This window comes from Nerophis lumbriciformis, linkage group LG23 (assembly GCF_033978685.3).
Source record: "Nerophis lumbriciformis linkage group LG23, RoL_Nlum_v2.1, whole genome shotgun sequence".
Taxonomy (NCBI): Eukaryota; Metazoa; Chordata; class Actinopteri; order Syngnathiformes; family Syngnathidae; genus Nerophis; species Nerophis lumbriciformis.
This window is the reverse complement of record NC_084570.2, coordinates 13,053,133-13,080,814: the sequence shown is the minus strand read 5'-3', so window position 1 is coordinate 13,080,814 and position 27,682 is coordinate 13,053,133. Positions and strand designations below refer to the sequence as shown.

Below are 27,682 nucleotides of genomic sequence, written 5' to 3'. Positions count from 1 at the left end.
TATGCAAAACGAAGGTAATACTGAACTTGCTACAAGGTAAACAAAAACAGAATGCTGGACAACAGCAAAGACTTACTGCGTGTGGAGCAGAGATGGCGTCCACAAAGTACATCCGTACATGACATGACAATCAACAACAGACGACGTGGGCAAATTAAGGCCCGGGGGCCACATGCGGCCCGTTAAGCTTTTCAATCTGGCCCGCCGGACATTCCAAAATATATTTTTTAGATCTTTAAGATGGAAAGTGTAGTTGCCATTATGATGTGCAGTGATGTTTTCAAATTACCATAAGTCTTGAACTATACAACGTATTTCAATGGTTGGAATCTGCGCTACCGCGTGATATTTTAGCGACTTGTCCTGATACCAATATTATTTCGATACTTTTCAGTACTTTTCGATACTTTTCTAAATAAAGGGGACCAGAAAAAATTGCATTATTGGCTTTATTTTAACCAAAAAATCTTAGGGTGTGGCGGACCAGTACTTTTCAAAGGCGATATGGTACCGAATATGATTCATTAGTATCACGGTACTATGCTAATACCCGTATACCGTACAATCCTACTAGTTACTGTGGTAATCTACGTCACAGCAGGTCAGACGAGTCACCAAGCAGTGTGGGTGGGGAGCGTTTCCAGAGTGGCCAGCCTGAAATGTGGGTGTCAGGGACAGACGCGGAAGGAGATTTTTACAAGAAAGTTCGAAAGCTTAGTGATATATCAGATGTATCAGATTGTAGGTGGGGGGTTTTACCCTTTGCGTTCGTATTTCGCCGTGTTTGTTGCATTTGGCTTGATTGTAAATAGGGATGTCCGATAATGGCTTTTTGCCGATATCCGATATTCCGATATTGTCCAACTCTTTAATTACCGATATCAACCGATACCGATATCAACCGATATATACAGTCGTGGAATTAACACATTATTATGCCTAATTTGGTGAAGATAAGGTACTTTAAAAAAATAATAATAATAATAAAATAAGATAAATAAATTAAAAACATTTTCTTGAAAAAAAAAGAAAGTAAAACAATATAAAAACAGTTACATAGAAACTAGTAATTAATGAAAATGAGTCAAATTAATTGTTAAAGGTTAGTACTATTAGTGGACCAGCAGCACGCGCAATCATGTGTGCTTACGGACTGTATCCCTTGCAGACTGTATTGATATATATTGATATATAATGTAGGAACCAGAATATTAATAACAGAAAGAAACAACCCTTTTGTGTGAATGAGTGTGAATGGGGGAGGAAGGTTTTTTGGGTTGGTGCACTAATTGTAAGTGTATCTTGTGTTTTTTATGTTGATTTAATTTTTTTAAAAAACAACAAAAAAATGATACCGATAATAAAACAAACGATACCGATAATTTCCGATATTACATTTTAACGCATTTATCTTTAATTGTAAACTATGTCGATTGAGAGTGGGTGTGACCAGGGGCGCCGCTAGGGATTTTGGGCCCCATGAAAATAATCTTTACAGGGCCCCCAACACAGTGTCATTATTTTTTCTGTATTATAATTTCATCATCATTAGGGGCCTCTCTGGGCCCCCCTCCATCATGGGCCCCTAGAATCCGTCTCCTTTACACCCCCCCCCCCCCTTTTTCGGCGCCCCTGGGTATGACATTCATATGTTGTCAATATTCAGGGTTTTATTCTTCATAGAAACATTTAAAATTCCATGCCGTTTTTAAGGCGGTCTGTCATAACATTTTTACCATTCAATCAGACTTTATTGTGAGGTTTTGTATTAGTGTTCCTAAAATTAGATATACCGGCCCCCAGACACATTTTTTGCTCTAAATTTGGCCCCCGAGTCAAAATAATTGCCCAGGCCTGATCAACAATGTCCTCACAAAGAAGGATAGCGTACCACAACTTAAATAGTCTTGAATGCTAACACAATGCAGGTCAGGCAATAGCACTCAAAGGAAGTCGTGAAGCGACTACAGGAGAACACCAACAAAACAGGAAGAGTCACCAAAATAAGAGCGCAAGACAGGAACTAAAGCACTACACACAGGAAAACAACAACAAACTCAAAATAAGGCACGACAACCTGGTGGCGTTTCATTTTTTAACCTTTCTGCTGGTGGCGTGCCTCCATATTTTCTTTATTCAAAAAATGTGCTTTGGCTCAAAAAAAAGGTTGAAAAACACTGAATTAGAGAACATTTGTCGAGTTTCCTCTAAATTCTCTCCTCCAGCACTTGCCTGCTTCGAGGAGAGAAAGCGCGCCCGAGCGAAGGGGGATGGAGGAGTGGGGATGGAGCGCCAAGGGGGCAGGACTTGTCCTCTCCTGGTCCTATTAAGAGCAAACTTTCTCATTTAGTTCTGCAAGTTCAGCCCGGACTGCGCACTGTTTGCTACTTTTTCTTGCTGCTCTCCGCTGTTTTTTGTTTTGTTTTGAAAGAGGAAAAAGAGCAGGATGCGCTTTTCGAACTTGTCTCCTCGGCTCGCCCAGGCTGGATTGAGTTGATCCGGACGTGTAGATGCTGGACCGCGTGGAATGAACAATGGTGCCGCTCCTTGGTGCTCCGGCCGGGGGCTTCCTGCTCCGGTTGCTGTGCGTGCTGCTGGACTTGGAGCTCGGCGGCGGGGTGTCGCTTTTCCAGGGGTTCTATCTTCCACCTGCGAACGGCTCGCTGCGCACACCTGCCCGGAGGACGGACGGGGTGGTGCGGACTATTGATCGGATCTACAACGGGGGCGGCCGGGCGGGGTACTTGCTCTACCTGGACGGGAGTCGCTTCCAGCTGGACATGGAGCGCGATGAGTCGATGAGCCCCCGGGACGTGCTGGCGGTGACGGGGGGCAGCGCGGAGCCTTTGCAACGGGGGTGCGTGTACCGCGGGACGGTGGACTCTCAAGCCGAGTCCCTGGCCGTCTTCAACCTCTGCGGCGGCGGCCTGGAGGGCTTCTTCGCCGTGCGCAACTTGCGCTACGCGGTCACGCCGATCGTCCGCGCCAGGGGACGCGAGCACGACTCGCGCGCGCTCCAGGACAGGGACGCGGAGCGCGCGCTCCACGCGTTCACGCGCGAGAGCTTCACGTTCGAGGCCGAGCGCGAGGGGCGCGAGAGCTGCGGCACGCGCGACGCGCGCAGGCACGCGGCGCGGAAGCCCCGGGTCAGACTCAGGGGTCACGGCAGGACCAGGCCCGCCCCGACCGGCGCCGACACGCGGCGTAGGAGGTCCGTCTCCCGTGCCAGACAGGTGGAGCTTCTCCTGGTGGCGGACGAGACCATGAGCAAGAAGTACGGGAAGGACCTAAACCACTATCTGCTCACCCTGGCCGCCATCGCGTCCAAGCTGTACGGCCACGCCAGCATCGAGAACCCCATCCGGCTGTCGGTGGTGAAAGTAACCACGGTCGGCGAAAAGGACAAAGGGCTGGACGTGTCCAAGAACGCGGCGGCGACGCTGAAGAGTTTCTGCAAGTGGCAGAACCAGCAAAACCCGCTGGACGACGACCACCTGCACCACCACGACGCCGCCATCCTCTTCACTAGGCAGGTAAACGAGTGACGTCACGCCTTGTTTTGCTTTCTAATGATGGCGGGCAGCTGCTTGGCTGTGTGGTCTCGGCCTAGTGGGTGGCTTATTTAGCATTTCGACGTAAAAGTTGCTGACACTTAAGTTTCCCCCTGACTCATATGGAGATGAAGGTAAGTGGTCATTTTTTTCTAGAAGCTGAACCTGCTCCCCACATGTCTCTCCGCTGTCTTCCTCTGGTTTCTCAATCCTCTTTCAAACAGCCATAAAAACTGTATTTTTGGCAGACTCCTCCCAGCAGGCACAATACATTGATACAACGTTGATTATACATACATGTCCTTTTAAAACTATTAGTTGTATTTAACGTTGCATCCACGTTGTTGGTTGGGAATTGACCAAATTTCAATGGTCAAATCAACGTCAGGACCTGACATTGTATAAACGTTGTCAAAAAGCATGTTGTTTCAACGTTGTATTTGTGTTGTAGAATATTTGCTCGGAAATGACGAACATTCAATGGTCAAATAACATTTATTAAATGTCGTCAAAAAGCATGTTGTTTCAACGGTAGGTTTGAGTTGTAAAATATTGGTTAGGAAATGACCAAAATGTAATGGTCAAATAACATTGATTAAACGTTGTCAAAAAGCGTGTTGTTTCAACGTTGTATTTGAGTTGTAGAATATTGGCTCAAAAATGACCGAAATTCAGTGGTCAAATCAATGTCAGAACCCAACATTGATTAAACGTTGTCAAAAAGCATGTTGTTTCAACATTAGGTTTGAGTTGTAAAATATTGGTTAGGAAATTACCAAAATGTAATGGTCAAATAACATTGATTAAACATTGTCAAATAGTGTGTTGTTTCAACGTTGTATTTGTGTTGTAGAATATTGGCTCGGAAATGACCAAAATTCAATGGTCAAATCAACGTCAGAACCCAACATTGATTAAATGTTATCAAAAAGCATGTTGTTTCAATGTTGTATTTGTGTTGTAGAATATTGGCTAGGGAATGACCAAAATTCAATGGTCAAATAACATTGATTAAACGTCGTCAAAAAGCATGTTGTTTCAACGGTAGGTTTGAGTTGTAAAATATTGGTTAGGAAATGACCAAAATGTAATGGTCAAATAACATTGATTAAACGTCAAAAAGCGCGTTGGTTCAGCGTTGTATTTGTGTTGTAGAATATTGGCTCGGAAATGACCAAAATTCAATGGTCAAATAACATTGATTAAACGTCATCATGAAGCAGGTTATTTCAACGATGTATTTGTGTTGTAGAATATTGGCGAGGAAATTACCTAAATTCAATGGTCAAATCAATGTCAGAACCCGACATTGATTAAACGTTGTCAAAAAGCATGTTGTTTCAATGTTGTATTTGAGTTGTAAAATATTGGTTAGGAAATGACCAAAATTCAGTGGTCAAATAACATTGATTAAACGTCGTCAAAAAGCATGTTGTTTCAACGTTGTATTTGTGTTGTAGAATTTTGGCTAGGAAATCACCAAAAATTCAATGCTCAAAGAACATTGATTAAATGTCGTCAAAAAGCATGTTGTTTCACATTGTATTTGTGTTGTACAATATTGCCTAGGAAATGACCAACATTCAATGGTCAAATAACATTGATCAAACGTCGTCAAAAAGCATGTTTCAACGTTAGGTTTGAGTAGTAAAATATTGGTTAGGAAATGACCAAAATTCAATGGTCAAATAACATTGATTAAACATTGTCAAAAAGCGTGTTGTTTCAACGTTGTATTTGTGTTGTAGAATATTGGCTCGGAAATTACCAAAATTCAATGGTCAAATAACATTGATTAAACGTCATCAAAAAGCAGGTTGTTTCAACGTTAGGTTTGTGTTGTAGAATATTGGCTACGAAATGACCAAAATTCAATGGTCAAATCAACGTCAGAACCCAACATTGATTAAACGTTGTCAAAAAGCATGTTGTTTCAACGTTATATTTGAGTTGCTCAACGTCAGGGCCTAATTCAACAAGTTCCCAACGTTGTTTTGATGTCGTCTTGTGTTGTAGAATATTGGCTAAGACATCACCAAAAATTAAATGCTCAAATAACATTGATTAAATGTCGTCAAAAAGCATGTTGTTTCAACATTGTATTTATGTTGTACAATATTGCCTAGGAAATGACCAACATTCATTCAATGGTCAAATAACATTGATTAAACGTCGTCAAAAAGCATGTTGTTTCAACGTTAGGTTTGATTTGTAAAATATTGGTTAGGAAATGACCAAAATTCAATGGTCAGATAACATTGTTTAAACGTTGTCAAAAAGCACGTTGTTTCAACGTTGTATTTGTGTTGTAGATTATTGGCGAGCAAATGACCAAAAATTCAGTGGTCAAATGACATTGATTAAATGTCGTCAAAAAGCACGTTGTTTCAACGTTGTATTTTAGTTGTAGAATATTGCCTAGGAAATTACCCAAATTCAATGGTCAGATAACATTGATTAAACGTCGCCAAAAAGCATGTTGTTTCAATGTTGTATTTGTGTTGTAGAATATTGGCTAGGAAATGACCAAAATTCAATGGTCAAATTAACGTCAGAACCCAACATTGATTAAACGTCGTCAAAAAGCATGTTGTTTCAACGTTGTATTTGAGTTGCTCAACGTCATGTCTTGTGCCTGCTGAGCTGTGTCTCCAGCCTCGCCCCTCCCAGTCCCACGGCGCCGAATTTGAGCCCGTACGACCTGAGGGCGCATGCTGGCTAGCCTCGCACGCAAATGCTCCCCAGGAATTTCAAAATTAGCAGCATCAAACGCAAACTCCAGGGCGACATAATAGCTTTGTGTTATCCGCTCCCTTTCATCGCTCCACCCCCCCCACCCCCAGTTTCTTTTACAGCATCTGTCAGAAAAACAAACACAGGCCGTATGGAAACCGCACCAATTCCGCCCTTCTCTTACTTTAGCCTGCGTCTGCACCACAGCCGCGCCTCTATGCTCCCGATGCAAGCATCCGGGTTTTTTTTTTTTTTAACTTTGTCTCCGCCCCGCGCACGTGCCAGGTCCGTGCCGTCATTTGTTGGCCCGTGGTGTCAAAAGTAGTTGGCAGAGAGTTCCGGGCGCCGCGTGCCAACCGCCTACGAACCCTGTTGACACTACACCTGCTCGGGCAAGCCCGCAGAGGCGAGCACCGTCCGCAGGTGGCTGGTTTTGGCAGAGTGTCTGTGGAAAAAAGATGCAAAGATACCACTACGGCATCCACTCAGAGTGGATAGAATATGTATGTGCGTTTACATTCGTGCGAAAGGTGTTCTGTTAGCTTGCCTGCTTGCTTAGAACCATTCAACCCTCGTGTGTTCAGTACCTTCCTGGGAACTTTGACATTTGTTCAATTCCGGTTCCCAACGATTCTCTATTCCGATTCTTTTAAGAAGCAAGGTCAACATTTTTCAACCAATGTTTTAGGGTTGTACGGTACACCGCTACCAGGGCTGTCCCCATACCAATATTTAGGTATTTCGATACTTTTCAAAATAAAGGCGACCACAAAAAATGTCATTATTGGCTTTATTTTAACAGACAATCTAATGATACATTACCGGTAAACATAAGTTTCTTATTGCAATCCGTGAACTATATTGGCATTAAATAAAATAACACATCTCTTTAAGTACAGTAGTAAATAAGCAAACAAAGGCTCCTAATTTGTCTGCTGATGTATGCAGTAACATATTGTGTCATTTCTCATTTTATTATTTTGTCAAAATTATGAGGGATAAGTGGTAGAAAATTTATTTTTAATCTACTTGTTCATTTATTGTTAATATCTGGTTGTTTACCGTTCTAAATATGTTCCGTCGACACTTCTGTTAAAATGTAATAATCACTTATTCTTCTGTTGTTTGGATACTTTACATTAGTTTTGGGTGATACTACAAATTAGGGTATGGATCCAATACCAAATAGGTACAGGGTCATACATTGGTCGTACGTAAAGTCCAGGGACTTACTTTCTGAGTGTATAAACAATAAAAAAAAAGAAATATATATTTTGTGGTAATAAATATTGTAGTATCGACTAGATACGACTCTTGTACTTGTTGCCATCGATATTTGTGTGTATCAATTGTTCTGTTTACATTCAGGATAGCTAGCTTCATGTTAGCAGTTAGCTATTGTATCCTCCTACGGTGTGTAGTAAAGCATGTTCAACTATTCCAGGGATGATACTTGTAAAAAACGTACCTTATTTGTCGCCATGGAAGCAGGAATGAGTGATTTAGAAGTAGCTAAAACACTACTGAGTGACGTTAGCCGCTAGTAACTAGTAGCTGATAACTAGCTAGCTACTAGCTACCTAGTGTTTATAGCCCCACATACTGTACTTTATCTTTAGGTTTAAAGCCAAAATACGTTCATTCTCCCTCTCCTGTCTTCACATTGTTTCTGCTTGCAAGTGACTAACATGCGTCGCATCTTGTATGCCAACACAATGTCATAACAGCGCGCCTCACATCGAAAAAAGTAAACTTTTTTTTTCAATGGCAGGATAGTACCTTTTTTTTTATTCATTAGTACCGCGGTACTTTATTTATATTGGTATATCAAACAAAGCACTGTAATACTAATGAATTAAGAAAGGTACTAAACTGCCTTTGAAAAATATTGGTACTTTTGTTTTCAAGGACGTTGCTGGTCAAATATGAGCCGAGGCACATGTAAGTCAACACATGGCGGAAACAGCGTGGAGACAGAGGAGGGGAAAACGGACATATTTTGGCTCAAAAGCTAACATTAAAGGTGAAGCTATAAAACACTGAAGCGGCGCTCTGCAAGCGGTAATTTAAAACATCGCTAGCTAGCGGCTAGCATCCATACACAGTGTTTTCGCTACATCCCTAACTCTCGTCTCCATGGCAACAAATAAACTTTGTTTCTTACAAATCGGCCTTGCAGGAAATAGCTAAACGTGCTTCACTACACACCGTAGGACAGGCCTGGGCAATTATTTTGACTCAGAAGCCAAATTTATAGAAAAAAATGTGTCTGGGGGCCGGTATATCTACAAAACCTCACAATAATGTCTGATTGAATGCTAAAAACATTATGACAGACCACCTTAAAAAACAGAATGGATTTTTTTTTTTTTTTTTTACTGAATAAGACATCCAGAATGTACAAACCCCGTTTCCATATGAGTTGGGAAATTGTGTTAGATGTAAATATAAACGGAATACAAAGATTTGCAAATCCTTTTCAACCCATATTCAATTGAATGCACTACAAAGACAAGATATTTGAAGTTCAAACTCATAAACTTTTTTTTTTTTTTTCAAATAATATTTAACTTAGAAGTTCATGGCTGCAACACGTGCCAAAGTAGTTGGGAAAGGGCATGTTCACCACTGTGTTACATGGCCTTTCCTTTTAACAACACTCAGTAAACGTTTGGGAACTGAGGAGACACATTTTTTAAGCTGCTCAGGTGGAATTCTTTCCCATTCTTGCTTGATGTACAGCTTAAGTTGTTCAACAGTCCGGGGGTCTCCGTTGTGGTATTTTAGGCTTCATAATGCGCCACACATTTTCAATGGGAGACAGTTCTGGACTACAGGCAGGCCAGTCTAGTATCCGCACTCTTTTACTATGAAGCCACGTTGATCTAACATGTGGCTTGGCATTGTCTTGCTGAAATAAGCAGGGGCGTCCATTGTAACGTTGCTTGGATGGCATTCATATGTTGCTCCAAAACCTGTATGTACCTTTCAGCATTAATGGCGCCTTCACAGATGTGTAAGTTACCCATGTCTTGGGCACTAATACACCCCCATACCATCACAGATGCTGGCTTTTCAACTTTGCGCCTATAACAATCCAGATGTTTCTTTTCCTCTTTGGTCCGGAGGACACGACGTCCACAGTTTCCAAAAACTATTTGAAATGTGGACTCGTCAGACCACAGAACACTTTTCCACTTTGTATCAGTCCATCTTAGATGAGCTCAGGCCCAGCGAAGCCGACGGCGTTTCTGGGTGTTGTTGATAAACGGTTTTCGCCTTGCATAGGAGAGTTTTAACTTGCACTTACAGATGTAGCGACCAACTGTAGTTACTGACAGTGAATTTCTGAAGTGTTCCTGAGCCCATGTGGTGATATCCTTTACACACTGATGTCGCTTGTTGATGCAGTACAGCCTGAGGGATCGAAGGTCACGGGCTTAGCTGCTTACGTGCAGTGATTTCTCCAGATTCTCTGAACCCTTTGATGATATTATGGACCGTAGATGGTGAAATCCCTAAATTCCTTGCAATAGCTGGTTGAGAAAGGTTTTTCTTGAACTGTTCAACAATTTGCTCACGCATTTGTTGACAAAGTGGTGACCCTCGCCCCATCCTTGTTTGTGAATGACCGAGCATTTCATGGAATCTACTTTTATACCCATTCATGGCACCCACCTGTTCCCAATTAGCCTGCACACCTGTGGGATGTTCCAAATAAGTGTTTGATGAGCATTCCTCAACTTTATCAGTATTTATTGCCACCTTTCCCAACGTCTTTGTCACGTATTGCTGGCATCAAGTTCTAAAGTTAATGATTATTTGCAAAAAAAAAAAAAAATTATCAGTTTGAACATCAAATATGTTGTCTTCGTAGCATATTCAACTGAATATGGGTTGAAAAGGATTTGCAAATCATTGTTTTCCGTTTATATTTACATCTAAAACAATTTCCCAACTCATATGGAAACGGGGTTTGTACAAGAAAATAGAGAATGTGGGATTTACAATATTAACTATGACCGATAAAACACTGAATATTGACAACATATGAACGTCACACCCCCTCTCCATCGACATATTTTACAACCAAGCAAAACACAACAAAAATGTAACAAACTCAGCAAAACAAACAAAAAAAACCCACTTACAATCTGATATATCTGAGATATCACTAAGCTTTAGAACTTTGTTGTGAAAATCTTCACACTGCTTGGTGCCTCGTCTGAGCTGCTGTGACTTAGATTGCCATAGTAACTAATTAGATTACCATATTAACTAATTAGATGACCATAGTAACTAGTATATAATGCAAAAGCGCAGATTCCAACCATTGAAATACTTTGTATAGTTCAAGACTTACAGTCATTTGAAAACATCACTGCACATCATAATGGCAGCTACAGTTTCCATCTTGAAGATCTAAAAAAAATATTTGGGAATGTCCGGCGGGCCAGATTGAAAAGCTTAACGGGCCGCATGTGGCCCCCGGGCCTTAATTTGCCTAGATCTGCCGTAGGAGTATACAATAGCTAACCGCTACCAGCAACCTAGCGCTCCTCAATGTAAACAAATGGGTGAATCTATACAAACATCCACTGTAACGATACCATGTACAAGAGCCGTATATAGTCAACACTACAATATATTACATCGATATTTTTTATTATTACAAAATCTTTTGTCAGTTTTGTTATTGTTTATAAACTCAAGAAACACATCCCTGGACACACAAGGACTTTAATTATGACCAATGTATGACGCTCTAATCACTTGGTATCGAATTGAAAAATTGTAGTATCACCCAATACTAATGTAAAGTATGCAAACAACAGAATAATAAGTGATTATTACATTTTAACAGAAGTGTAGATAGAACATGTTAAAACAGAAAGTAAGCAGATATTATCAATAAATGAACAAGTAGATTAATAATCCATTTCCTACTGCTTGTCCCTCATAATTTTGACAAAAAATGGGAAATGACACAATATGTTACTGCATACATCAGCAGACAAATTAGGAATCTTTGTAACCCATTTGCTTACTTCTAAAAAAATGTTTCTCTAATATATCTTATTTTATGACAAAACTACTCCTCTCTGAGCTGCCACCTTAACGTGGTAGAGGAGTTTGCGTGTCCCAATGATCCTAGGAGCTATGTTGTCCGGGGGCTTTATGCCCCCTGGTAGGGTCTCCCAAGGCAAACTGGTCCTAGGTGAGGGATCAGACAAAGAGCAGCTCGAAGATCTCTATGAGGAACACTGACAAGGAACCCAGATTTCCCTCGCCCGGACGCGGGTCACCGGGGCCCCCCTCTGGAGCCAGGCCCGGAGGTGGGGCACGATGGCGAGCGCCTGGTGGCCGGGCCTGCCCCCATGGGGCCCGGCCGGGCACAGCCCGAAGAGGCAACGTGGGTCCCCCCTCCAATGGGCTCACCACCCATAGCAGGGGTCATAGAGGTCGGGTGCGATGTGAGCTGGGCGGCAGCCGAAGGCAGGGCACTTGGCGGTCCGATCCTCGGCTACAGAAGCTAGCTCTTGGGACGTGGAACGTCACCTCGCTGGGGGGGAAGGAGCCTGAGCTAGTGCGCGAGGTGGAGAAGTTCCGGCTAGATATAGTCGGACTCACTTCGACGCACAGCAAGGGCTCTGGAACCAGTTCTCTCGAGAGGGGCTGGACTCTCTTCCACTCTGGCGTTGCCGGCAGTGAGAGGCGACGGGCTGGGGTGGCAATTCTTGTTTCCCCCCGGCTCAGAGCCTGCACATTGGAGTTCAACCCGGTGGACGAGAGGGTAGCTTCCCTCCGCCTTCGGGTGGGGGAACGGGTCCTGACTGTGGTTTGCGCTTATGCGCCAAACCGCAGCTCAGAGTACCCACCCTTTTTGGATTCACTCGAGGGAGTACTTGAGAGTGCGCCCCCGGGTGATTCCCTCGTTCTACTGGGAGACTTCAATGCTCATGTTGGCAGCGACAGTGAAACCTGGAGAGGCGTGATTGGGAAGAATGGCCGCCCGGATCTGAATCCGAGTGGTGTTTTGTTATTGGACTTTTGTGCTCGTCACAGATTGTCAATAACAAACACCATGTTCAAACATAAGGGTGTCCATATGTGCACTTGGCACCAGGACACCCTAGGCCGCAGTTCCATGATCGACTTTGTAGTTGTGTCATCGGATTTGCGGCCTCATGTTTTGGACACTCGGGTGAAGAGAGGGGCGGAGCTTTCTATCGATCACCACCTGGTGGTGAGTTGGCTGCGATGGTGGGGGAGGATGCCGGACAGACCTGGCAGGCCCAAACGCATTGTGAGGGTTTGCTGGGAACGTCTGGCAGAGTCTCCTGTCAGAGAGAGTTTCAATTCCCACCTCCGGAAGAACTTTGAACATGTCACGAGGGAGGTGCTGGACATTGAGTCCAAATGGACCATGTTCCGCGCCTCTATTGTCGAGGCGGCTGATTGGAGCTGTGGCCGCAAGGTAGTTGGTGCTTGTCGTGGCGGTTATCCTAGAACCCGTTGGTGGACACCGGCGGTGAGGGATGCCGTCAAGCTGAAGAAGGAGTCCTATCGGGTTCTTTTGGCTCATAGGACTCCTGAGGCAGCGGACAAGTACCGACAGGCCAAGCGGTGTGCGGCTTCAGCGGTCGCAGAGACATGGGAGGAGTTCGGTGAGGCCATGGAAAACGACTTCCGGACGGCTTCGAAGCAATTCTGGTCCACCATCCGCCGCCTCAGGAAGGGGAAGCAGTGCACTATCAGCACCGTGTATGGTGAGGATGGTGTTCTGCTGACCTCGACTGCGGATGTTGTGGATCGGTGGAGGGAATACTTCGAAGACCTCCTCAATCCCACCAACACGTCTTCCTATGAGGAAGCAGTGCCTGGGGAGTCTGTGGTGGGCTCTCCTATTTCTGGGGCTGAGGTTGCTGAGGTAGTTAAAAAGCTCCTCGGTGGCAAGGCCCCGGGGGTAGATGAGATCCGCCCGGAGTTCCTTAAGGCTCTGGATGCTGTGGGGCTGTCTTGGTTGACAAGACTCTGCAGCATCGCGTGGACATCGGGGGCGGTACCTCTGGATTAACAGACCGGGGTGGTGGTTCCTCTCTTTAAGAAGGGGAACCGGAGGGTGTGTTCTAACTATCGTGGGATCACACTCCTCAGCCTTCCCGGTAAGGTCTATTCAGGTGTACTGGAGAGGAGGCTACGCCGGATAGTCGAACCTCGGATTCAGGAGGAACAGTGTGGTTTTCGTCCTGGTCGTGGAACTGTGGACCAGCTCTATACTCTCGGCAGGGTCCTTGAGGGTGCATGGGAGTTTGCCCAACCAGTCTACATGTGTTTTGTGGACTTGGAGAAGGCATTCGACCGTGTCCCTCGGGAAGTCCTGTGGGGAGTGCTCAGAGAGTACGGGGTATCGGACTGTCTGATTGTGGCAGTCCGCTCCCTGTATGATCAGTGCCAGAGCTTGGTCCGCATTGCCGGTAGTAAGTCGGACACGTTTCCAGTGAGGGTTGGACTCCGCCAAGGCTGCCCTTTGTCACCGATTCTGTTCATAACTTTTATGGACAGAATTTCTAGGCGCAGTCAAGGCGTTGAGGGGATCTGGTTTGGTGGCTGCAGGATTAGGTCTCTGCTTTTTGCAGATGATGTGGTCCTGATGGCTTCATCTGGCCAGGATCTTCAGCTCTCACTGGATCGGTTCGCAGCTGAGTGTGAAGCGACTGGGATGAGAATCAGCACCTCCAAGTCCGAGTCCATGGTTCTCGCCCGGAAAAGGGTGGAGTGCCATCTCCGGGTTGGGGAGGAGATCTTGCCCCAAGTGGAGGAGTTCAAGTACCTCGGAGTCTTGTTCACGAGTGGGGGAAGAGTGGATCGTGAGATCGACAGGCGGATCGGTGCGGCGTCTTCAGTAATGCGGACGCTGTATCGATCCGTTGTGGTGAAGAAGGAGCTGAGCCGGAAGGCAAAGCTCTCAATTTACCGGTCGATCTACGTTCCCATCCTCACCTATGGTCATGAGCTTTGGGTTATGACCGAAAGGCCAAGATCACGGGTACAAGCGGCCGAAATGAGTTTCCTCCGCCGAGTGGCGGGGCTCTCCCTTAGAGATAGGGTGAGAAGCTCTGCCATCCGGGAGGAGCTCAAAGTAAAGCCGCTGCTCCTCCACATCGAGAGGAGCCAGATGAGGTGGTTCGGGCATCTGGTCAGGATGCCACCCGAACGCCTCCCTAGGGAGGTGTTTAGGGCACGTCCCACCGGTAGGAGGCCGCGGGGAAGACCCAGGACACGTTGGGAAGACTATGTCTCCCGGCTGGCCTGGGAACGCCTCGGGGTCCCACAGGAAGAGCTGGACGAAGTGGCTGGGGAGAGGGAAGTCTGGGCTTCCCTGCTTAAGCTGCTGCCCCCGCGACCCGACCTCGGATAAGCGGAGGAAGATGGATGGATGGATGACAAAACTATTATTTGTTTGCAATAAGAAACATATGTTTATTATATCATAAGATTTTCTGTTAAAATAAAGCCAATAATGACTTTTTTGCGGTCCCCTTTATTTTGAAAAGTATTGAAATACATTTTGGTACCAGTATCGATACCAAAATATTAGACTTAGACTTAGACTTAGACAAACTTTAATGATCCACAAGGGAAATTGTTCAACATATTACAACATATTGGTATCGGGACAACACTGCAGTGTATAATAATACATCTTTTGAACTTGAATACCAATTTTAAGAAGAATCCTTCCACAGGAGCACACGTTCACAAAAGTTTCACATTATTTTTGACAACCTCCTAAAAGAAATCCACTTACATATTGCCTGTTGTTTATGTGTTGGACATGCTGCCGATTCCGACAACTATAACTGAAATCGACCGATACCAATCACGCGTATAGCTGAATTGTTTTATTTATTTACAGTAAGTGCCATTAACAGTGTAACAATATCAGCACTGTATTTAAACCAGTTCCTTATTTTCATCTGTTGCATACAATTGTTTGAGCAACACAAAGTCAATGGTACTCATTAACTAAACAAAAGCAAAAACTACTATCTACTTCTCATTGAAATCCTTTGGTTTTTACGCTCAAAGTCCTCCTGTGCGCATGGAATCGAGCCCTGAGTTTGTAAACATTAACAAGAACGACAGCAAAAAATATTGACAAAAGTAAAAATATCTATTTAATCACTCGAGGCCTCCGTATGACTGGCAGTCGCCTCCAAACAGCAACAGAGGAGACCAACAGTTTTTACATACCTTCTCTCTGGACTCTTACTAATACTTGGTCATTTCCTGTTAATTACTTCCTACTGTGTGTTTACTAAGCACTTATTTCTTTGTTTTTATGTCTGTTTTTGCGCTAGTTTAGCAGTTAGCTCGCCTCAGTGTGTAACATGTTTAGCCTCGTCCTTCAGTCCTCCATTTATTATAATACTTGTAAATGGGAAAACTGATTATACTTACTCTACTATACTATGTAAGAAATGAACAAAATCCAAAACCAGTGAAGTTGGCACGTTGTGTAAATCGTAAATAACAACTAAGTTCAATGATTTGCAAATCCTTTTCAACCTATATTCAATTGAATAGACTGCAGAGACAAGATACTTAACGTTTGAACTGGAAAACTTTGTTATTTTTTGCAAATATTAGCTCATTTGGATCTTGATGCCTGCAACATGTTTCAAAAAAGCTGGCACAAGTTAGAAAAAGACTGAGAAAGTTGAGGAATGCTCATCAAACACTTATGTATTTGGAACATCCCACAGGTGAATAGGCTAATTGGGAACAGGTGGGTGCCATGATTGGGTATAAAAGCAGCTTCCATGAAATGCTCAGTCATTCACAAACAAGGATGGGGCGAGGGTCACCACTTTGTGAACAAATGCGTGAGCAAATTGTCTAACAGTTTAAGAACAACATTTCTCAATGAGCTATTGCAAGGAATTTAGGGATTTCACCATCTACAGTCCGTAATATCATCAAAAGGTTCAGAGAATTTGGAGAAATCACTGCACGTAAGCGATGATATTACGGACCTTCGATCCCTCAGGCGGTACTGCATCAAAAATCGACATCAGTGTGGAAAAGGATATCGCCACATGGGCTCAGGAACACTTCAGAAAACCACTGTCAGTAACTACATTTGGTCGCTACATCTGTAAGTGAAAGTTAAAACTCCACTATGCAAAGCGAAAGCCATTTATCAACAACACCCAGAAACGCCGCCGGCTTCGCTGGGCCCGAGCTCATCTAAGATGGACTGATGCAAAGTGGAAAAGTGTTCGGTGGTCTGACGAGTCCACGTTTCAAATTGTTTTTGGAAACTGTGGACGTCGTGTCCACCGGACCAAAGAGGAAAAGAACCATCCGGACTGTTATAGGTGCAAAGTTCAAAAGCCAGCATCTGTGATGGTATGGTATTAGTGCCCAAGGCATGGCTAACTTACACATCTGTGAAGGCACCATTAATGCTGAAAGGTACATACCGGTTTTTGTAGCGACATGTTGCCATCCAAGCAACGTTATCATGGACGCCCCTGCTTATTTCAGCAGGACAATGCCAAGCCACGTGTTACAACAGCGTGGCTTCATAGTAAAAGAGTGCGGGTACTAGACTGGTCTACCTGTAGTCCAGACCTGTCTTCCATTGAAAATGTGTGGGGCATTATGAAGCGTAAAATACCACAACAGAGACCCCGCACTGCAAAAAGTCAGTGTTCAAAAACAAGAAAAAAAAATACAAAAATTAGGGGTATTTTATTTGAACTGAGCAAAATTATCTGCCAATAGAACAAGAAAATTCGGCTTGTCAAGACTTTCCAAAACAAGTAAAATTAGCTAACCTCAATGAACCCAAAAATACCTTAAAATAAGTATATTCTCACTAATAACAAGTGCACTTTTCTTGGTAGAAAAAAAATTAGAACTTTTTGCTCAATATGTTGAAAAATATTCTTAAATTAAGTAAATGCTAGTGCCATTATCTTGACATAATGATATGCGCTCGGCATCATGATTTTTTTTTCATGCTTGAAGTAAGAAATTATTACTTTAAAAAAGTAGTTTTATACTTGTGAGTGTTGATGACACAGCTTTGCATCAGTTGATATTCTAGTTTCCAGCATGTTTTACTCAATATAGGTCATCAAATCTCAGCAACAAGCTGTAATATCTCACTGAGATAATTTAGGACCAAAAACCCTTAAAACAAGTAAAACACTAACATAAAATCTGCTTAGTGAGAAGAATTATCTTATCAGACAGAAAATAAGCAAATATCACCCTTATTTGAGATATTTAATCTTACTTAGATTTCAGTTTTTGCAGTGCGGACTGTTGAACAACTTAAGCTGTACATCAAGCAAGAATGGGAAATAATTCCACCTGAAAAGCTTAAAAAATTGGTCTCGTCAGTTCCCAAACGTTTACTGAGTGTTGTTAAAAGGAAAGGCCATGTAACACAGTGGTAAAAATGCCCGTATGCCAACTTTTTTGCAATGGGTTGCTGCCATTAAATTCTAAGTTAAAGATTAAGTTTCTCAGTTTGAACATTAAATATCTTGTCTTTGCAGTCTATTCAATTGCATATAAGTTGAAAAATGTATTTGCAAATCATTGTATTCTGTTTTTATTTCCGAATTACACAACGTGCCAACTTAAGAGCTGGTTCTCATTGATACCTGGTACCTAACACTATACCTGAATCTGAGGAAGCAGTTCAACTAGTAACACAGAAAACTAAGCTATAAAGTCATCTGCTGCATGTCTTTCAGACAAATTAGTCTAATTGCTGCTCCTCCATGACCCCACTTTTGGGTCTTGACCTTAAAAAGTTCACAAAATGGTCTTTATTTTTGACCCTCTGACTTATGTGTCTCTGAGCCCCATCATCTGGGCCACGCAAATAGCCGTCACTTTGACCTGTCAGTCAATATGATGGGCAGACGTGCTCAACCAAACACTGCAGGGAAACTTTCAGGGAAACAGGAATGCACAAGCCACATATTTGTGCGGAATCCAGTCACGTGACGGCTAAGGTTACGGTTTCCCTTGAAATAACGCTGCCTGGAAATAACTGCATTTGGCTCAGGTGTCTGTTATCCAGCTGCATTGTGGGTGAAAAACAAAAGACAACATGAGCTATTTCTCATTGAACTCCCTCTTGGCATTTTGAGCTGGTATTAGGTTGATATGCAAGGACTGTCATACATTTTCAACCAAGGGATTTACCTATATACTCTATTTTCCGAACTATAAATAAAGTTGATTTGATTTGATTTGATATAGAGCGTATGTAAGCCCCACCCACAAAGTCTTAGAAGAAAAAAATGTGTTTCCATATATTAGCCGCACTGGACTACAAGCCGCAGATATACTTTATATGTTGTGAAATTAGTTATGTATTTATTTTCATACCTTAATAGTTTCCAAACAATCAATGATCAAACCAAACAGAAGTCATCATCATGGACCCACTCGCCGCGCAAGCTCCCTCTCCAATCAGCTAAACAGACTCAATAACTCCACCGTGACGTATTGGTGAATTTACGAAACTGAAACAATACAAAAAGAATGCCATTTGTAGGTTGATAATACTAACACAGACACTCGTAAACGTGTTAGCATATTCGCTCATGCTGATGACGCTAGCTTGATTACATTGCGATACCACGTGCAAATATGCGTGAAAACACTCGTGCAGGCATCAAACATGGGATGGTTTAGTAAGTGTGAGTAGTTTTGGTTATATTGTAAAAGTTATAAATGTTGCGAGTGATGAATGAAGAAGCCATATGAGTAGGAACGCTATGGACAGCTAGAAGACGGAACAGCATTTGTGCTTCCGGTTGAAAGCTCTAAACAGAAGGGTACTGCAGCACCTGCAGTGAGCGACCTCGTCCAAAGGATGGCGCCATAGCATAAACTATAACCCACCTTTTCAGTGTCTTTGATTGTTAGTATTTTTTTAAAACTATTTGCATTATTAGCTGCGATGAGGTGGCGACTTGTCCAGGGTATGTACCCCGCCTTCCGCCCGATTGTAGCTGAGATAGGCTCCAGCGCCCCCCGCGACCCCAAAGGGAATAAGCGGTAGAAAATGGATGGATGGATGGATGGATGGATATTTGCATTATGGCTGTCAGCAAAGAAAAATCCATAAATTAGCCGCACCGTTTTATAAGATGCAGGGTTTAAAGCATAGGAAAAAAGTAATTTACGGTACACACACATTTGAAACACAACCTTATTGAATATGTGACTGGGAAGTCCATTCAGTCCACAGTTGCGTGGTAGGATGCAGTGTTTCCCACACGTTGCTTTATTTTTGGCGCTTCCTGTTAAGCCCTCGCTCATAAACACATTATAATAGGACCGCGTGGGGAAGTAGCTTGTCATTCCAACTCCGTATAGGAGAAGATGTCCTAACGTTGCGTCCTAACTAACCTCATACGCACCTAGGGCCTCAGGTATTAAGTTAATGATTAGGGCGCTAGTGGCCAGCCAGCCATTAACTCGCCAGTTGCTTACTAGCGTTTAGCGTGCTAGTTGTCAGCTAGCAATTAGCGTAGCAGTTGCCAGCTAATGATCAAGGCGCTATTTGCCAGCCGGCCATTAACTCACCAGTTGCTTGCCAGCGATTATTGTGCTATTTGTCAGCTAGCGATTAGCGTGCCAGTTGCCAGCTGGCAATTAGTGGGCTAGTTTTCAACTAGCAATTAGCGTGGCAGTTGCCAGCTGATGATTAGGGCGCTAGTTGTCAGCCATCTATTAACTCTCCAGCTGCTTGCTAGTGTTTAGCATTGTAGTTGTCAGCTAGTGGTTAGCATGCCAGTTGCCAGCTAGCAATTAGTGGGCTAGTTTTCAGCTAGCAATTAGGGTGCCAGTTTCCAGCGAATGATTAGGGCACTAGTTGCCAGCCATCCATTAACTCACCAGTTACTTGCTAGTGTTTAGCATGCTAGTTGTCAGCTAGCAATTAGCGTGCCAGTTGCTAGCTAGCGGTTAGTAGGCCAGTTGTCAACTAGCGATTAGCGGGCCAGTTGCTAGCTAACGATTAGGGTGCTAGTTGCCAGCCTTCCATTAACTCACCAGTTGCTTGCTAGCGTTTAGTGTGCTAGTTGTCGGCTAGCGATTAGCGTGCCAGTTGGCGATTAGTGGGCTAGTTTTCAACTCGCGATTAGCTTGCTAGTTGCCAGCTAATGATTAGGGCACTAGTGGCAAGGCAGCCATTAACTCAGCAGTTGCTTGCTTGCGTTTAGCGTGCTAGTTATCAGCTAGCGATTAGCTACTACTACTAGCTACTGTGTCATTTGAATATGTTAGTACATAATTGCACATTAACAAGTTATATTCAGGACAGTTTCAGTGGGCGGTTCCTGCTCCTTCTCTGGATCATTTTGGTGGTCCCTGGCCTGGAAAACGTGGATATATGCACAATATACAGAATGTGTTGCGATAACAAAGGAAAAAGACCAAAAACAAATGTTCATTGCAAAGGATGCAGGTTCTGAAAATAAGAAAATGGTGAATAGAGAAGACCTTAGGTCCCTGGAAATATAGCGCCTAGAAAAATGTAGTTGTATAGCCCCGATCTAAACACAGAGTCCTTAGCAATTATGCAAATGAGCAGATGATGTAATCTCGCCCCCTTCCTTGACCTGTAACCCACTGCCACAGTTAGATTGATGGATGCAGTAAGGGGAACCGGTAGACGTCTTTGGGAGTCACAGAAAACAGTTTCACTGTAAAGCCACCCGTACAAACGTGTGAGTGCGTGTGTGCGTGTGTGTGTGTGTGTGTGTGTGTGTGTGTGTGTGTGTGTGTGTGTGTGTGTGTGTGTGTGTGTGTGTGTGTGTGTGTGTGTGTGTGTCAGACTGTTGACAGACATATATATTGTGTGCGCTCCTGTTTTCCTTCACATCTCACTCAAATATTTGCATGGACATTCCCAGCAGGGGTCTGCAGCGCTGCTGATGCAGAGGCGGGTCGACGTCTGGGATGCTCAACGTCGAGCTCCTTGAACGCTAACCGATGGGATGTCGAAGTCCACACAGTTATGTCACCTAACCCCTGACATGGAATTTGCACGTGTGTGGCGCCGACTCCTCCCTTTCCTGTGCACTCGACAAACCACCGCCACCTCCGCGGGCATTCTGTGTGCATCGCAGTGTACATTTCCCAGCGCTCGCCGCCACCGCGGTCGGCCCCTCTGTTTGTTTTAGCTGTTCCTGATATTTCACACATGTTCTACCCTGTCTGGCATCTGGGGATGACCTGCAGACGCCCCCCCCGGAGCCCCGAAGCCTGGATGGTGGCTATAGAGGCCATGGGGGCCTCGGCTTACAGTGACTCCGGTGAATTTGAACCGCTTCTTCTTCGCGTTTGTTGACGCAACACTTTCAAAGTTCGATTCCCGGCGAAATCCATCAGATGTGCGTATTTTGTGGCGACGTCAGGTGTGTGGAGGGTTTTCAGTGCGAGCCCAATCAGCTTAGTCAGACATTTAACATGTGTGTTTGTTTTACTCAAACCTTGGCTCAGACACAACCCTCCCCCGATCGTCACCTGGCCTTCGCACCTGTTCCCGTGTTGTTTCTGCCAATACCCCTGTAACTCCACCCCATCCCTTTAATATCCGGCATCTCTCCGTCCCCCAACCATATCCCTGGATTTGTTTTCTTTCTCCCCCCATAGTTGTCTATGAGAGGCATAACAATGTTGGGAGTAAAAACATTAGCTTTCACCTTGAATGGGTCTGGTAAAGAAATAAATAGTTTTGGGGCGAAAGACTGTGGGAAACTTTCTATAGACTGGATGGAAGACAAACGTTGTGCTTGTGGAGAGGGCACTCAGCGGGTCTGAGAGTATTCATCGGTTAATTGGCACTTTTGTTGTATTGTGCATGTGCATCCTGTATATTTTCTGTAAGTGCATGTATTTATTTGCAAGTTTAGTACGTATATGTGTGTGTGTGTGTGGGCACTCTTTCCACCCAGTTAGTCAAGTGTGAGTCCAGAACACAAGGCGGTTTGTTCCTAACTGGTCCGCCCGGGACGGGTAAACACCCTGCCCCGCCACCCAGCAGGCCTGTCAGCACCACTTACCGTGACGATTCATCGTCACTGTTGAGTATTAAACTCTGAGACCGGTTCATTAGGATATTGACCATGTTGGGTTCCGCTCAGAGAACACACGGTCATCATTTGGACTCGTCAACTTTAAAGGGGAACATTATCACAATTTCAGAAGGGTTAAAACCATTAAAAATCAGTTTCCAGTGGCTTATTTAATTTTTCAAAGTTTTTTTCAAAATTTTACCCATCACGCAATATCCCTAAAAAAAGCTTCAAAGTGCCTGATTTTAACCATCGTTATATACACCCGTCCATTTTCCTGTGACATCACACAGTGATGCCAACACAAACAAACATGGCGCATAGAACAGCAAGCTATAGCGACATTAGCTCGGATTCAGACTCGGATTTCAGCGGTTTAAGCGATTCAACAGATTACGCATGTATTGAAACGGATGGTTGTAGTTTGGAGGCAGGTAGCGAAAACGAAATTGAAGAAGAAACTGAAGTGATCGGTTTGAACCGTATGCAAGCGAAACCGACGGACACGACAGCCAGCGACACGGGAGAAAGCGAGGACGAATTCGGCGATCGCCTTCTAACCAACGATTGGTATGTGTTTGTTTGGCATTAAAGGAAACTAACAACTATGAACTAGGTTTACAGCATATGAAATACATTTGGCAACAACATGCACTTTGAGAGTGCAGACAGCCCAATTTTCATCAATTAATATATTCTTTAGACATACCCTCATCCGCTCTCTTTTCCTGAAAGCTGATCTGTCCAGTTTTGGAGTTGATGTCAGCAGGCCAGGGAAGCTAGGGTTGATATTCTTCTCTTGATCATCTTCGGTGGCATAAGGGACGGTGTGAGCCAAGACATCCAGGGGGTTTAGCTCGCTCGTCTGCAGGAACAAACTGCCGCCATTTCTTGCCGTGCTACCGAGGCCCTTTGTCCCTGAATTGCTCACACACTCCGGCAGATTCAATGGGGGTCTGGCGGCAGATTTCTTTGACTTTATCGTTGGAAATGCATCTGCTTTGAGTGTCGCAGGATATCCACACATTCTTGCCATCTCTGTCGTAGCATAGCTTTCGTCAGTAAAGTGTGCGGAACAAACATCCAATTTCTTGCTACTTTCGCATCTTTGGGCCACTGGTGCAACTTGAATCCGTCCCTGTTCGTGTTGTTACACCCTCCGACAACATACCGACGAGGCATGATGTCTCCAAGGTACGGAAAATCGTCGAAAAAACGGAAAATAACAGAGCTGATTCGACTCGGTGTTTGAGAAAATGGCGGATTGCTTCCCGATGTGACGTCACAACGTGACGTCACATCGCCACAAACGCCTTTCTATTATTCGCTCCGAGAGCGAATAATAGAAAGGCGTTTAATTCGCCAAAATTCACCCATTTGAGTTCGGAAATCGGTTAAAAAAATATATGCTCTTTTTTTCTGCAACATCAAGGTATATATTGACGCTTACATAGGTCTGGTGATAATGTTCCCCTTTAATGGTGCATATTGGAGTATACACAGCGGTACCGTAATTTTCTGGACCATAGGGTGCACCGGATTATAAGGCGCACTGCCAATGAGCGGGTCTATTCAGGTCTTTTTTTCATACAAAAGGCGAATTAAAGGTGTCATATTATGATTTTTTTCACAATTTAAAACACTTCCTTGTGGTCTACATAACTTGAAATGGTGGTTCCTTGGTCAAAATGTTGCGTAGATGACCATCTTCAATTCGCTTTCTGACAGTCGCTTCCGGATGCGCCTTTTTGTGGGCGGTCTTATTTACGTGGCTCACCTTCGACCGCGTCTTCTCCCCGTCTTCTTTGTTGTAGTGGTGTAGCATGCAAGGATGGGTGTGGAAGAAGTGTCAAAAGATGGAGCTAACTGTTTTAATGACATTCAGATTTTTACTTAACCTCTAAAGGTCTTAGTGGCCACATGCGTGAACAGCACCTTTTAGCTCTTATTTCCAAAATTGTGTACACCAGTGTTTTTCAACCACTGTGCCGCGGCACATTAGTGTGCCGTGAGATAAAGTCTGGTGTGCCGTGGGAGATGATCTAATTTCACCTATTTGGGTTAAAAATATTTTTTGCAAACCAGTAATTATAGTCTGCAAATTATGTGTTGTTGTTGAGTGTCGGTGCTGTCTAGAGCTCGGTAGTGTAATACTCTTCCATATCAGTAGGTGGCAGCAGGTAGCTAATTGCTTCATAGATGTTGGAAACAGTGGGAGGCAGGGTGCAGGTAAAAAGGTATCTAATGCTTAAACCAAAAATAAACAAAAGGCGAGTGTCCCTAAGAAAAGGCATTGAAGCTTAGGGAAGGCTATGCAGAACAAAACTAAAACTGAACTGGCTACAAAGTAAACAAAAACAGAATGCTGGACGACAGCAAAGACTTACTGTGGAGCAAAGACGGCGTCCACAAAGTACATCCGAACATGACAATCAACAATGTCCCCAAAAAGAAGGATAAAAACAACTGAAATATTCTTGATTGCTAAAACAAAGAAGAACCGGGACATATCGCTCAGAGGAAGACATGAAACTGCTACAGGAAAATACCAAAAAAAGAGAAAAAGCCACCAAAATAGGAGCGCAAGACAAGAACTAAAACACTAGAAAACACAAAATAAGTCAGGGTGTGATGTGACAGGTGGTGACAGTACACCTACTTTGAGACAAGAGCTATATTGATGCATGCTTGGTTATGCTTTAATGTCATATCCAACAATTGCGACGACGACTTTTTATCGTCAATATCTGCTGCTGAGTTTCAGTTATTAATGATTTCTGCTGGTGGTGTGCGTCCGCATTTTTTCTATGAAAAAAATGTGCCTTGGCTCAAAAAAGGTTGAAAAACACTGGTGAACTCTACTGAATTGGGGTCTTATGCCGACATATGGACACTTATACTGCTATCTGGTGGTGTCAGAAGAGTATAACATATATATACCAACAGAGCTGTACCTATGAGGGGCCGTTAGGGACATTATTCAGAATTACCTCTTACATACACTACTGAAATGCTCTCACACAAACAACTGAAATCTTTTTCTTTTATACACACTACTGAAACACTCTTATAAACACTACTGAAATGCTCTTACATACACTACTGAAATGCTCTCACATAAACAACTGAAATGTTTTTCTTTTATACACACTATTGAAACACTCTTACAAACACTACTGACATGCTCTTACATACACTACTGAAATGCTCTTATAAATACTACTGAAACACTTATAAACACTACTGAAACACTCTTACATACACTACTGAAACACTCTTATAAACACTACTGAAACATTCTTACATACACTACTGAAACACTCTTATAAACACTACTGAAACATTCTTACATACACTACTGAAACACTTATAAACACTACTGAAACATTCTTACATACACTACTGAAACACTCTTATAAACACTACTGAAATGCTCTTACATACACTACTGAAACACTCTTATAAACACTACTGAAATGCTCTTACATACACTACTGAAACACTCTTATAAACACTACTGAAACACTCTTATAAACACTACTGAAACATTCTTACATACACTACTGAAACACTCTTATAAACACTACTGAAACATTCTTACATACACTACTGAAACACTCTTATAAACACTACTGAAATGTTTTTGTCTCACGCACACACACACACGCACACACACCTGGAATTATTTTTCACTAGTATGTATAAACGGATTTCACCTGTGTGTGTGTGTGTGCTTTTTACACGTCCGTGTGAGAGACAACAATTTCAGTAATATGTGTGCAAAATTTCAGTTATGTGTATGAGCGCATCTTACCAGTGTGTATACAAGCATTTTACCAGTGTGTGTAAGAGCATCTTACTAGTGTGTGTGAGCGATGTTGCATTCCGGTTCCGGTCACCAACAAGTTTCTTTTTTTTTTTCTTTTTTTTTTTTTTTTTAAAGCCAAGTTGTTGACAAAATGTCTGCCGACAAGTAGCTCAACCGAGGCGGGAGCTCCACTTCATAATTCGAGGGCTTCAGCGGAGAATATAAGAACACTTTCAATGCAACAAGGGTCGGGCTGCCGCCATTTGTCGCCCCTGCAGGACGCGTCACCTGAGCGGCCACACAGGTGCAGCCTTTCTCCTCCCGACAGCCAAGCAGCCTGGAGCAAATGTTACCTTGCGAGTTTACACTGCAGCATCATCAAGTGCAACGTTTCAGTTCATGGACATCGAAGCAAGAGGAGGAAAAGGTAATTAGACATTATTTATTTCTAAATGATTGTTGAATCCCTCGAAATGTAAGGCGACATGGCATTGTAGTGCGCTACAATGGTAACATGTCGAAATGTGAGTCACGTCGTGGTACGTCAGTAGCTGATCAAATACTAATGATAATGGATTACAATTATTTAGCGTTTTTCTATCGACTTGTTAAGGGGTCCCCAAACTACGGCCCGCGGGCCGGTTACGGTCCACCAAAGTCCACATCTGGTCCGCTGGGGGGGGAAAAGTTGTATTATTATTTTCAATCTGTCTTTTCTAATCCATTTTTTGGTGTCCCCTAGCCGCTCAGGCAAATCATATTGTCTAAAAATGCATTTCCCTGTATGACTTATATTGTCTTGGCTGTTTTCATGTGATCTGATTGTTACATTCTTATTCCAGAGTCACCACACAGCTGCGTGACCATTTCAACAAGGACAGAATAAACAACCTCTGGATTCATGGAACTTCTCTGCACACAAATATATTAATTGGAATATTCAATCAATTTCACATAGAAATATTGTGATTATTATTTTCAACAGTGTGTTGAAAACAACCTTTTTTGGCTCAGAAAGGTTCCTTATGTCTTATTATTCATATGCTTTCAATACTTGTCGGTGTGTAATTCCAGACATAGATGTAAACATTAATGAGACAACAATGAAAATTTTTCAACAAGTGAACCCACTTAAAAATGATGGCAACTATGGAATAGACATTTTCACTTCAATTCTGCACTTTATTCAGTGAACAATATGTGATATATAAGGTTTGTTAAAATGTTTTCTTCTCTTGTGCAGTGTATTCTGCAAATTAACATTTTGTAAAAAATAAATAAAGGAACCTGTTATACAGACATATATGAAGTTGCCCACTTTATTATTGCAAATATCAAAATAACACTGCAATATGTTTGTGCTGTAAACATTTATGTTTCTACCATTGAGGTTTTTAAGTTATTTTATGTTCTGACGAGTAATGTCATCCAGCCCCCACCATCACACACACTTTGTCAAAATCTCCCCA

General features: G+C 43.2%; 1 protein-coding gene across 1 annotated transcript in view; it reads left to right on the top strand.

Annotated features, from left to right (window-relative positions):
• Positions 1-2,322: 2,322 nt before the first annotated feature.
• adamts5 (ADAM metallopeptidase with thrombospondin type 1 motif, 5 (aggrecanase-2)) overlaps positions 2,323-27,682 on the top strand; it is a 43,875-nt gene continuing 18,515 nt past the window's right edge. The window contains exon 1 of the mRNA XM_061985048.1: positions 2,323-3,533. Coding sequence (XP_061841032.1) covers positions 2,535-3,533 — 999 coding nt within the window. The 5' untranslated portion in view covers positions 2,323-2,534. The remainder of the gene's footprint in view (positions 3,534-27,682) is intronic.